This window comes from Pelodiscus sinensis, unplaced genomic scaffold (assembly GCF_049634645.1).
Source record: "Pelodiscus sinensis isolate JC-2024 unplaced genomic scaffold, ASM4963464v1 ctg43, whole genome shotgun sequence".
Taxonomy (NCBI): Eukaryota; Metazoa; Chordata; order Testudines; family Trionychidae; genus Pelodiscus; species Pelodiscus sinensis.
Genome location: NW_027465835.1, coordinates 417,361 through 431,193, shown reverse-complemented (window position 1 = coordinate 431,193; position 13,833 = coordinate 417,361). Strand labels below are relative to the sequence as shown.

At 50.9% G+C, this 13,833-nt stretch overlaps 1 protein-coding gene across 2 annotated transcripts in view; it reads right to left on the bottom strand.

The window, feature by feature from the left end:
• LOC102454332 (scavenger receptor class F member 2-like) overlaps positions 1-11,912 on the bottom strand; it is a 258,095-nt gene extending 246,183 nt beyond the window's left edge. For both annotated transcript variants that reach the window (XM_075914780.1, XM_075914781.1), the window contains exon 1: positions 11,584-11,912. In XM_075914780.1, coding sequence (XP_075770895.1) covers positions 11,584-11,690 — 107 coding nt within the window. In that variant the 5' untranslated portion in view covers positions 11,691-11,912. The remainder of the gene's footprint in view (positions 1-11,583) is intronic.
• Positions 11,913-13,833: the final 1,921 nt, after the last annotated feature.

The following is a 13,833-nucleotide window of genomic DNA, read 5'->3' as shown; positions in this document are numbered from 1 at the left end:
TCTCCACCGCAGTGCCTGTGCAGAGAGCCTGAAAGTGGTTACTTACCTCTACAGGAATGGGGAATACCTGAGTTGGATGCCTTCTCCTACCTAAAGGTTACATGCTGCCAGTTTTCTTCCTTGTTCTGTACTGCCCTCACTGGTTCTTCAGCCTGCTGCGCCTGCAGGATTAAATGCTGCCTTCTATCGACGAAGTCTTCATCTTCTCTGATGGAACGTAGGGTTGATACTTGGGCCTCAAGTCCTCTTAATTTTTCCTCCAAAATGGCGACCAGCTTGCACTTAGTGCAGATGAAATCCCTTCTTTCTTCTGGGAGGAAGACAAACATGGCACATGCTGTGCAGGTAACAACAGCAGACCTATCGCTATCCATACCTGCCTTCCTTCAGAGAGATTCCTCAGATGTTTTTAAATGCCCCCTCGAAGGGCGGAAGAGAAAAAAATTCAAGGAAAAGACCACCAAACACTATGGGGCTCCCCGCCAGGGCAAACTCCCCTGTTAGCTGCTGCCCCGTTCACTCTGGCTGCCTTTATATAAGGCTGAGGCTAGGCCTGTCTCAAAGCCTTGCCTCTAATCCAATCATCCCCTGAAGGCCCACCTGGAACAAAGCACTCCCAATTCACACTTTTCAAACTTTCCAACTGCCGCTCTTTTCAAACCACCAAACACAGTCAAACAAATGCTCACAGACCGAGAAACACCTTTGAGTAATGTATATTCATGTTCATAAGTCCATTTCATAAATGTCTCACTTCCTGATCTCTACAATGGGGATAACCACTGGAAGCTCTTCTGTGCAGTTCCTGCTGCAGGGGGCCACAATCTTAGCTGGAGTGTCTAGGAGCTGCTTAACAGAAATCATAAATACAATAGGCAGGTGGGTGGGAGTGGCAGGGAGAGAGGGCAGGCACAAGTCAGTCTGGGAAAGGAATAGCTAGTAAATAGTGGTTTCCCCTACCCTCCTCTGTAATGAATCCCAATATCTGTTCTGAAAGATAGGAGATTTGATGGGAGGAAGGTATATTGGCTGGGATAGGGAAGAGGAGGGCATCCTTTTCTTCCACCCCAGCCTTCTAAGCCCGCTGCCCCATGTTCTGCCCCAATCACCTACTAACACTATGCCCTGCATACTCACTACCAGTACCTTGCCCCCCCACACCCAGCCATCCCCCTCTGTGCTACTGTCCCCACAATCTAGTCCACATGAGAGGGATGTGATTTGTACTTTTTTAAAATCGACTCATCCCAATGCCTGTGATACTTAGAAAACCCAGAGAAGGAGGTTCTACTGTGGTGGTTAATAGTGGATCTCCTCCAGGATTGGTCTGGGGAACAATCTTATTCAATATTTTTAGTAATGATATTGGCACAAAAACAAGGGTTGTGACAATGACATTTGCCAATGATACACAGTAGGGAAGTATCGCCCAATATGGAGAAGGATGGGTATGTTATACAAGAACATCTGGATGACCTTGAAGACCAGACAGGATGAAATTCAGTAGTATGAAGTGCAAGGTCATCCACTTCAGGTTTAATAAAAATTTCTGCTACCAGCTGAAGGCTCCTCATTTGGAAGTGACAGAGGAGAAGAAGAGAAGGACTTGGGTACCTGGGTCCATCACAGAATGACTATAAGCTGCAAAAGTAATCCTAGGCTGTATCAGATGAGGCATTTCAAGCAGAGATATCCAAGTATTGATGTCATTGTACAAGGCACTGATAAGACCTCATCTGGAACACAATGTACACTTCTGGTCATCTGTGTTCCAGTCCACATTAGGTGCTGTCAAGGCTGTTCCCCACTCTGGCACGATGAATGCAGGAGTTGGGGGCCCACAAGAGTACTCCAAAACCTTGCCTCTACAGGCTCTGGTACAAAGACTCCTTCCAAAATCCTAATACCCGGATTGTGGGGAATCTGCTGCCACCATCCAAGTAATTCCAAGAAAAACCAGGGAAGAGATCACTTGGGAAATCTCCTCCCTAAGGTAAAACTCTCCCCCTGCCCCAACCTCCATTTTACTTGGGGTACGGCTAGACTGCGGGGGGGGGGGGGTTGGGGATACGTTTGCTCTTCTGGTTTTTTTTGTGGAAGAGCAAACGCGCTCTTTCAGAAGCCACTGTATTCCTCATTCTACAAGGAAGAAGGGGGCTTCTAATAAGGTGGGGGGTTTGACAAAAGAATCGACAATGCCCCAGCACTCCCCACACCTCCTCCCTAGGGGCTAGAAATGCCGACACCTGGTACCATTTCTTAAAGTGTTGTTTAATCCAGCCCACGGAGTCCAAAGGCACATGAGGGTGCAGTGTGGCATTGCTGTGAAACTAGCCTGCTGAGTCCAGGGACATATGAGGGGGTCAGCTTGTGAGTGCTGAGTACCCAGTCCTCTCAGACGTGCTCTGTTAGTGGGTGTGAGTGTCTGTGTGTGTTGCCAAGGTGGGAAGAGCCCCATCCTGAGAACCTAGTTCCTGCAGGAGAGCTCCAGTGGGAGGGGGAATTGGCAGCAGGGAGAATTCAGCTCCATATGAGAGCACAAGTAGCACAAGCAGCACACGGATAGAATTGTTAACCTTCCCCCAGTCCCATAAGAGTAACCCGGATAAATGAGCATACCCCAGAGTATTGGGCAAATCTGGTAACAGAAGCCAAAGCCTTCCTGGCGACACCATCTTCGCAGCCAGGCATTCACCTCCAGGATGCACCTGTCTCTGCCCGGGCCCCTACCTTCGACAGGGAGGACTGAAGAGAATACCACCTGTGCTCCAAACTCCTTCACCCGTACTCCCAGAGCCCTGTAGTCACTCTTGTTCCGCTCAGTGTCACACCTCACAGTATCATTTGTGCCCAAGTGGATGAGTAGCATGGGGTAGCAGTCAGAGGGCCGGATAATCCTCAACAATGCCTCCGTAACATCTTGGATACGGGCCCCTGGCAGGCAGCACCTCCCGAGATGAAATATCAGGGCGACAGATGGGCGCCTCCGTCCCCCTCAGAAGAGAGTCTCTGACCACCACTATCCTACCCAAATGCATGATAAGACAGCAGTGACATGTACCCCACCATTACAGCCTGTTCCTCTTCCTGATTCTGCATGGGAAAAAGTTGCAATTTGACATCATAGGACCCTTTGATACTGCTCCAATTGACTGTCGTTATGCCATCATTTTAATAGACTATTTCAGTAAATGGCCTGAAGTGGCGTTTACATCGCAAATTTCTTCTGCTACAGTAATTCAGTGCCTCTCTACAGTTTTTAGCAGGGAAGGTAACCCCAAAGAACTGGTTTCAGATAATGGTAGTCAATTTACTTCCTTGGAATTTGACACTTTTCTAGCAGAGAGGAACATTTTACATAGAAGATCATCCCTGTATTACCCTCAAGCCAATGGGGAAATCGAAAGGTTTAATAGAAGCTTGAAAGAGAGTTTTCAAATGGCTAAACTGGAAGGGCGCTCATGGATAACCTTCACTTCTGATTTCTTGCAAGCATACAGGGCTACACGACATGCCACAATGCAAAGATCACCCGCAGAATTACTGCATGGAAAAGTTCTGAAGAGGCTCATTGCCATTGTGATAATGCTTGCTGCCCAAAACCTAGCACTGTGTGGCACTTCAGATCAGCTGTATGTGCCAAACACTGGAAACTTCCTTAAAATTGTGGAGCTGATGGCCGAGTTTATTTAATGTATTTATTTATTTAAATATTTTTACCCCTATTTAAAATATTCAAGGCGGCTTACAAGAACAAACAAAAAAAATACAAATATATATGAGAATTTAAAATATGAGGCCTCAGAGGGACATAACCAGCTAAAAACATATAGGGTATGTCTACACTACAAAGTTAGTTCGAATTAACTTTGATAGGTGCTACACTAGCGCTCCGCTAGTTCGAACTTAATTGGAACTAACGGAGCGCTTAGTTCGAACTAGGTAATCCTCATTTTACGAGGACTAAGCCTAGTTCGAATTTACTAGTTCGAATTAAGGGCTGTGTAGCCCCTTAATTCGAACTAGTGGGAGGCTAGCCCTCCCCAGCTTGCCCTGGTGGCCACTCTGGCCAACACCAGGGAAACTCTATGCCCCCCTCCCGGCCCCGGACCCCTTAAAGGGGCACGGGCTGGCTACGGTGCCCGTGCCAGGTGCAAGCCTGCCAGCACCCAGCCAGCAGACCCTGCACCTGGCACGGATCGAGCCACCCACCCGATGCCCCCCAGCCCTCCCCCTCTTCCCGGGACCAGGCTGGCAGCTCCCGGGAGCTTGCCCGGGACCGCAAGAGTCGGGCACCCGCCTGGGCTAGTGCGGACATCGTGGACCTCATCCACGATCTCCGCACTAGGCACAGGAAAGTGGCCAGCTAAGGCAGGAGAGCTGCCAGCCTGCCCACCCAGGAGCAGGTGTGCATGAAAATCAAGGGGGTCCACTGAGACCACTGACCCTGAGCCCTGAGCTTACAATGGCCGTCCTGGGTCAGACCAAAGGTCCATCTAGCCCAGTAGCCTGTCTGCCGACAGCGGCCAACCCTAGGGACCCTGGAGGGGATGGACCGAAGACAGTGACCAAGCCATTTGTCTTGTGCCATCCCTCTCCAGCCTTCCACAAACCTTGGGCAGGGACACCATTTCTACCCCCTGGCTAATAGCACTCCATGGACCCAACCTCCATGACTTGAACTCACTTCTCTTTAAACTCTGTTCTAGTTCTAGCCTTCACAGCCTCCTGCAGCAAGGAGTTCCACAGGTTGACTCTTTGCTTTGTGAAGAACAACTTTCTGTTACTAGTTTGAAGCCTGCTACCCATTCCTTTCCTTTGGTGTCCTCTAGTCCTTCTTTATGGGAACTAATGAAGAACTTTTCTGTATGCACCCTCTCCACCCAACTCCTGCTTTTAGAGACCTCTATCCTGTCCCCCCTCCATCTCCTCTTTTCTAAGCTGAAAAGTCCCAGTTTCTTTAGCCTCTCTTCATATGGGACCTGTTCCCAACCCGATCATTTTAGTTGCCCTCTCCTCTCCCAGCCTCTCTCTTCCCCAATCCCACCTCCTTTTCCCAGTCTCCCCCAGTTTTGTTCAATAAAGACAGATTCCATTTTTGAACACAATTGTCCTTTATTTTGTACATCAAGAAAAGGGGCTAGGGAAGGGTAAGTGGAAGGAGGTGAGGGAGGAATGGGGTACGAGCCCCCGATGGGGAGGACTGGGCTGGCTCTGCGGGCTTCTGGGGGTGGAAGCTCTCCTGCAGCCCCCCAATTGCCCCCTCTCTCCAGATGGCAGCCTGTGGCAAGTGCAGCCGGGCTGATGGCTGAGTGGTGTCATGTTCCCAGTGTGGGTACTCCAGGCACTCCAAGCCAGGACTGCTTTGCAAGCGGGGCTCCCCTGAGAACTGTCTGTCCGGGGTGGGGGTCGGGACCCTTTAAGCGCAGCCCTCGGCTAGCCTGAGACAGCATCTCCACGCTCTAAGTCCTCCTCTCATGCCCTGCCGGCACTGCTTCCGGCCATCCTTAAGCCCGGTTCAGGGTCCACTTAATGTGGACGTGCTAGTTCGAATTAGCAAAACGCTAATTCGAACTAGTTTTTAGTTCTAGACGCGTTAGTTCGAATTAGCTTAGTTCAAATTAACTAATTCGAACTAAGTTAGTTCGAATTAGCGCTGTAGTGTAGACGTACCCATAGAGAGGAGGAACACACACATACAAACTCAAACATTAATAAAAGCACGAGTAAAAAGGGTGGCTTTAGCCTGACGCCAAAACAACGCTAGCGTTGGCGCCATGCGACTATCCCGAGGAAGAGAATTCCACAGCCTGGGAGCAGAAGCTGAGAATGCCCTGTTCCGCGTAGATGTTAATCTTATCTCCACAAGTGGGGGAACACGAAGCAAAGCCTCCCCAGCTGACCTCAATCCCCGGGCAGGTTCATATGGGAGAAGATGGTCCTTCAGATACCCCGGACCCAACCCATTTAAGGCTTTATAGGTCAGAACTAAAACCTTGAATTGTGCCCGGAAACATACCGGAAGCCAGTGCAGCTGCCGAAGCACTGGCATAATGTGCTCCCTATAACGAGTGTTAGTTAAAACTCGAGCAGCCGCATTCTGGGCCAGTTGAAGTTTCCGAAGGCTCTTTAGAGGCAGCCCCACATAAAGTACATTACAGTAATCTAGTCAGGATGTAACACGAGCATGGATCACTGTGGCCAAGTCATGCTTGTTCAGTAAGGGTCGCAGCTGGTGGATCAAACGAAGCTGCCCAGAGGCACTCCTGGCCACCGAAAAAATCTGATTTTCAAATGTTAAAAAGGGGTCCAGTAGGACTCCCAAGCTGCGCACCTGTTCTTTCAGGGGAGAGTAACCCCGTCTAGAACAGGTGCCATGCCACATTCCCGAACAGATGGCCTCCTGATCCACAGGACCTCAGTCTTATCTGGGTTCAACTTCATCTTATTTGACTTCATCCAAACCGTCACTGCCTCCAGACACCAATTTAGATCAGTCACTGCCACACCTGGTTCTAATGTCACAGGGAAATAGAGTTGGGTGTCATCTGCATATTGATGGCACCGTCCTCCAAAACTCCTTATGACCTCCCCCAGCGGCTTCATGTAGATGTTAAACAGCATAGGGGACAAGATGGAACCTTGCAGGACCCCATAGCACAATCGCCACGGGGTCGAATAGCAGCCCCCTAGCTCCACCTTCTGAAAGCATCCTGATAGGTAGGACCGGAACCATTGCAAAACAGTGCCTCTGATACCCAACTCTGCCAGGCGTCCCAGAAGGATATCATGGTCAATGGTATCAAAAGCCGCTGAGAGGTCTAGGAGAATCAACAGGGATTCACTCCCCTTGTCTATCTCCTGGCGTAAATCGTCTACCAGGGCGACCAAGGCTGTTTCAGTTCCAAACCAGGCCTAAAGCCAGACTGAAATGGATCTAAGTAGTCTGTTTCTTCCAAGAAAGCTTGGAGTTGCAGCACCACCACCCGCTCGAGTACCTTGCCCAAGAAGGGAATATTAGCAACTGGGCAATAGTTATTTAAGTCACATGGGTCTAGGGAAGTCTTCTTGAGTAACGGCTTTATCACTGCCTCTTTCAAGGCAGCAGGAACCATACCAGATCTAAAAGACGCATTAATAATCCCCTGGACCCAGCCAGTTATCCCTTCCCAGCTAGATTTAATAAGCCATGAAGGGCAGGAGTCAAGTGAGCACGTGGTCGGTCGCACTCCTCCAAGCACCTTGTCCACATCCTCAGTCTGCAATAGCTGAAACTGATCCAGAGAAAAAAGACTGGGTGGTGCACTCAACACATTCTGTGCCCCACTTACACAGCAACCAGAGTCTAAATCCACCCGGATGCAGGCGATCTTATTAGCAAAATGCTTTGCAAACAGATCGCAGCGGGGGGCCAGAGGCTCCTCTATTTCGTCATGAGTGCCAGACTGCAACAGGCCCCGCACTACTCGAAACAATTCCGCTGGACGGCATTGTGCGGATGCGATACGGGTGGAGAAGTAGCTTGTCTTCGCTGTCAGCACCGCCACAGAGTAAGCTAGCAGTTCAGCTCTAACCCACAGTCGATCAGACTCAGCTCTAGTACTCCTCCATGTATCAACTAGAGCAGTGGTCTCCAACCTTTTTACACCCAAGATCACTTTTTAAATCTAAAAACAGGCAAATATATACTCCCCCACCCCTTCCTTGAAGCCCCGCCTACATTACATGAGGAAATCTAATGTAAATGTACTGCGCAGGTGCGCAGTTCAGAGAGGGCTCAAGAGCTTCTCTTAGAGCCCCTGAGATCTACCGGTAGATCGCGATCTACTGGTTGGTGACCACGGAACTAGGGTATCTACAGGACCATTTGCCATAATGGCTGAACAATCCCTCAGGGACCTCAGAAAACCCTCCGGATCCATCAGCCTCCGAGGGCGGATCATCTTAATTGGTCCTCCGCCTCTGTGTAGGGGAAGGTCAGCAGATAGTCTAAACTTGACCAGGTAGTGATCAGTCCATGACAAAGGGAGTGTAGCCACATCCCTTATCCCAAGAACTCCATCGCCCTTAGTCCAAAAAACCAAATCGAGCGTATGACCTGCAACATGTGTTGGGTCAGTTACTTCTTGGGATAGTTCTAGGGTGGTCATGGTATCCATAAAATCTTGGTCCGGACCAGACAGAACAGCCTCGGCGTGGATATTAAAGTCCCCCAAGACCAAAAGCCTCGGCGTCCTCAACGCCACGTCCGAGACCACGTCGGCCATCTCGAGCAGAGCATCTGCCGTAGAGCGAGGTGGGCGGTACACAAGCAGCGTACCCAACCTATCCCGGCCACCCAACATCAAGGACAGACACTCAAATCTGACACTTTGTTGGACCGCAACCCTAGCCAGTGAGATAGTATCTCGATAGACAATTGCCACCCCACCTCCCCGACCATTAAGCCACGGCTGATGCTGTACTGAGAACCCAGCCGGGCACAATTGGGAAAGGTCGACGCCTCCCTCCACTCTCAGCCAGGTCTCAGTGATACAAGCCAGGTCAGCTCCTTCATTCAGAATTAAATCCTGGATGACAGCTGTCTTCTGGGATACCGACCTGGCATTCAGCAACAGCACCCTCAGGGCTGATGGCCAGGTATTTAAGTTCCCAACATTTTTAAGGCTGGGAACAGGACCGGAAAAAGGAATAGCACATAACTGTCTAAACCTCATTCCCCTTGGCTGGCCAGTCCGGATCATACTTCCATATCTTCCCCTACCTGTCACAACTGCCACGATGCCATCGGAGCCCTCCTCCATAGGCACCCCATCTGTGCCAAACCACATAGTGGCTGGGGGGCGGGAGAGCAGAACAAACACACACCTTCAGTTTGGGTAGCTAAAGGGAACTTCCTCTCACCAAGAACCCTCGCCTGCCCTCCCTGCTCTCATCAGGGACTGAATAGGCCACCACACAACCAAGTGTGCTGCTCTCACCAGCACACACAAACACACACTCAATTACAATCTACCATCACAGCACACACCCTTGCCCTCGGTCTGCCCCCGAAGGGCTCTCTCAAAAGGGCAGCCCCCTTTAGATCGCCCCTTCGGGCCCGGCCTCCTGGCTTTAAGGCCGCCTGTGGTAATGGCTGCAGGCAACACCTGCAACTGAAAGGTCTGAGTCCTAACGGGCAGGCCTCTCACTCAGGAGCTAGGTGGTAACGGCTCCGCAGCAACAGCTCTGCCTTCTGAGTTTGATGCTGTACTCCAGGAGCATCTAAGAAGAGTCACCACCCAAGAAATGTACACACCACTACCTTGGAAAAAGAATTCAAAATGAGATCATACAGTTACTGACAACAAAAGTCAAACAGAAGATTGTGACAGATCTGAAGTCAGCAAGATATTACTGGACTGCACACCTGACAGCCATAGGGAACAAATGACTTTAATGGTGCGTTTTGTAACAACAACAGAACCTAGTGAAAATGTCCCTGCAATGGTGACTGTCAGAGAGCATTTTCTAGAATGTATTGACATTGATGATACTACATCGATGGCAAATTTTGAAGCAACATCTGGGAACATCCTCTCTGACACTGAAACCACTGAGTGCCACACAATGGGAAAGTCGAGTGGCGGCGATAAAGCCTATCAAACACCATATTGGGAAGATAGATGATGCCATAGTTGCCATTATGGAAGATAATGCTATGACAGGAACTGTTTGTGGGAGAACAGTGGCAGAGGGAAATGGAATCACCAGAAACATACATAACTTCAAATTTCTGTGTGGCTTAGTGTTGTGGCATGACATACTGTTTGAAATAAATGTTGTAAGTAAGAGACTCCAAGGTGTTGACCTTGATATATCTGGAGCAATGGAACAACTGGACAAAGCAAGGTCATGCCTACAGTCTTACCAGTCAGATGGGGGATTTCAAAATGTTCTGAAGAGTGCACAGAAGTTGGCAGAGGAACTTCACACTGAAGCTATTTTCCTACCCATTCAAGAATACAAGAGTCACCGAAGAAGAAGACATTTTGATTACGAGGCACGGATAATCCCATAAGAGACCCCAAACAACAATTCAAAGTTGAATTCTTTAGCCAGGTGCTAGATTGTGCAATACAGTCAGTTGAAGAACATTTCATGCAGCTCAAGGAACACAGCAGTATATTTGGGATGTTGTATGATATCCCAAAACTCCTCACTATACCTGAAGAAGACCTACACCAGCAATGCAGGGCACTAGAGACAGTGTTGACACATGATGACATGTACGATATTGAGGCGAGTGATTTAGGTGATGAACTGAAAGCCCTTTCAAGATACATTTCAGCAGGATCAACTCCAAAGGCTGTTCTGGAATATATGTGCACAAATAAGATGACCACCCTCTTTCCAAATGCTTTTGTTGCTCTGCGTGTACTTCTAACACTTCCTGTAACTGTTGCGAGTGGGGAACGCAGCTTCTCCAAGCTGAAGTTAATAAAAACACATCTACGCTCCACAACGACACAGGAGAGGCTGGTCGGCCTTGCAACCATCTCAATAGAGCATGAGCTGGCCCAGTCTGTGGACCTTCAGGAAGCTGTTCAAATCTTTGCAACCAAGAAGGCACGGAAAGCACCACTTTGATTATTCAAACAGATAAAAATGCCAGTGTTTACTACACAGATAAGAAAAGTTACATTTGCTGTTCAGGCGTTTGAAAGTTATGTGTTACTTAACATTTTTGAACAAGGCATTTTAAGTTGTTAGTTCTCCTGTATTGGGGTAGGTAGCAGAGCAGTCCCATGAGAGGAGTAGTACAGGAAGAAGACAGGATTGAGACCTTTCAAAGTTTTGGCCCAAGCGAGGGGGCATGGGGGGTGTCATTTGAGCTCCCCGCCTCAGGTGCCAAAATGTTGTGGGCCAGCCCTGGACTCTCTGTTGCCTCCATGGGCCGTATTTTGCCCAGGCCTGTGCTAATGGAAACTCTCCGTTAATTATGTAATTACACCTGAGCCATTTGGCTAGTGCTGCAGCTGGGGAAACCCATTTAGTTTAACCAGTAGGAAAGGAAATAGTCTGTTTAATAATTTAAATTAATAAGTGCTTTAACTTTCTCATGTTAGTTTATCAAACTTCATTTTCAATAAAGTAAAATATTTATGTCCAACACAAAAGGTTCCTATATTTTCTTTATTTATGGCAGGGGTGAAGAACCTTTTTTTGGGTCAGGGGCCACTGATCCACAGGAAAAAAAAAATCAGTTGGGGACCACACAAGTGAGAAAAAAAACCTTCAAAACCCCCAACCCTCACTGACATCGCCCCCAACTGAGACACTTCAATCCTCTGGTGCTCCAGCCCCACCCAGTCGCCCAAAACCTCCTCCCCAGGAGCTGTTGGCTCCCAGCGCCCACCGGGACTGGGCTCCCCAGCAGCGGGGATCGGCACCAGCCCCCTTTCCGAAGGGAGGTCAAGGCCACCCTTTCCCCTGGCAGCCCCTCGGGGGCAGGGGGTGCAAGGCAGGGCCCCTCTCCGGCGGGAGGAGGCTCGCCCCCAGAGCAGCGAGTGCCGGGCGGCGGGGTCCCGCGGCGGCTCCTACCCGGGCGCTCTGCACACGTTCCTCCCGCCGGGACTCAGCTCCTGGGCAGCTCCCCAGCTCAGCAGCAGTAGCAGCCGCGCGGTAGCCGGGCCCCCAGGCGCCTTCATCGGCGTCTCGCGCGCTCGCAGCGGGTCCAGGGCAGCGCGGCCCGCTCTCCGGCCCGAGCGCGGCAGCCCCTGGCTCCCCGATGGCGGCTGCCTGCGGGGTCCCAGCCGGAAGCTGCGTGCGAGCGCCGAGCTGCCCCGCCGCCGCCGCCTCCTCCGCGCCCCTCTCGGCAGCAGCGGGAGGGCGCCCGGCCAGCCAGGAAATTCCACATTGGTTCCCCTGATCCCGGGCCAGGCGCTGGGGGACGCGGAGCCGCCGCCTCCCGCCCGCCCCAGGGCCTCCCCGCGCTGTGCCCGGCCAGGCTGCAGCGCCTCGCCCCGCCGCGGCCCTGTCCCCTCGTGCCCCCCTGAAGTTATTGTAGGGTCGCTGGGCAGAAGCGGGCTGACCCTTGGCCCCCGCTCGCTAGGGAGCGGGGGCGGGAGGGCACCGCCCACCCTCGCTGTTGTGTGGAGTGTGCCCCGGGGCCAAATGCCTTGCAGAGTGACCCGGAGCGGGCGAGGCACTTTGCAGCACATGTACCAAGCTGCCGGGGAGAGACACAGGGAGGCTGCCGGTGTATAGTCAAAAAGTGAAACTTCTCAGTTTTTGTGACCGTCACAGTTTCAGTGTTTCGGTCGCTGCACTGGTCAGTTTCTGCGGAGGAAAAGGATCTCGCTACAGCCCTGGGGAGGAGAGAGCGCTAGACGGGGAGGAGACAGCCTGTGCGGCTCGCTGCGGGGGTGGGCAAGGAAGGGAGCTGGGACCTGAGCGTAGCCAGGAGCCCGTGGAAGGGGTCGGGCTCAGAGAGGGGGACGAGGTGCTTTGTGTGTATGCGATTGGGCTAGTCGCGGAGCGCTGCAAATGCCTGAACCTCGGGAACAGACTTGGGAGGTCGCTGCCCACAGCAGAAAGTGGGAGGCGCGCAAGACAACGTGCAAATGACCTGTGCGTATGAGCTGCATCTCTATGAGACAGAATCGCAGGAAGTTCTGTCTGCCTCAGCATCAAAGTTAAGCCATACCAAGAGGGACTGTGCCCTGGAAAGCAAACGCTCTGGAAATGACTAAGGAGCACGGTAGGAGAGCCCCCACTGTGGTGCTGTAGCTAAAAGGGCAAACACCCTCCTTCGATGTGTAAGCCCGGAAGCACCGTTCAGTTCTCCGGTCCATACTTCAGAAATATATGTTGAAAAACGAAAAGGGCTCAGAGCTATATGAGGTTCAACAAGGACAAATGCAGAATCCTGCACTTGGGATGGAAGAATCCCAAGCAGTGTTACAGGCTGGGGACTGACTGGCTAAGTAGCAGTTCTGCAGAAAAGGACCTGGGGGTTACAGTGGATGAGAAGCTGGATATGAGTCAACAGTGTGCCCTTGTAGCCAAGAAGGCTAATGCCATATTAGGTTGCATTAGGAGGAGCATTGCCAGCAGATCTAGAAGTGATTATTCCCCTTTATTCAGCTCTGGTGAGGCCACATCTGGAGTGTTGTGTCCAGTTCTGGGCCCCCCACTATAGAAAGGATGTGGACGCATTGGAGAGGGTCCAGCGGAGGGAGACCAAAATGATTAGGGGGCTGGAGCACATGACCTACGAGGAGAGGCTGAGGGACTTGGGTCTGTTTAGTCTGCAGAAGCGAAGAGTGAGGAGGGATTTGATAGCAGCCTTCAACTTCCTGAAGGGAGGTTCCAGAGAGGATGGAGAGAGGCTGTTCTCAGTAGTGACAGGTGGCAGAACAAGGAGCAATGGGCTCAAGTTGCAGTGGGAGAGGTCCAGATTGGATATTAGGAAAAACTATTTCCCTAGGAGGGTGGTGAAGCACTGGAATGGGTTACCTAGGGAGGGGGTGGAATCTCCATCCCTAGAGGTGTTTAAGTCTCAGCTTGACAAAGCCCTGGCCGGGTTGATTTAGCTGGGATTGGTCCTGCCTTGGGCAGGGGGCTGGACTTGATGACCTTCTGAGGTCTCTTCCAGCTCTATGGGTACAGCTACACTACAGCGCTAATTCCAACTAACTTAGTTTGAATTAGTTAATTCAAACTAAGCTAATTCAAATTAGCGCATCTAGACTTAAAAACTAGTTCGAATTAGCATTTTGCTAATTTGAACTAGCGCGTCCACACTGATTGGACACTGGGTTGCATTTAAGGGCAGCTGAAACCAGTTCC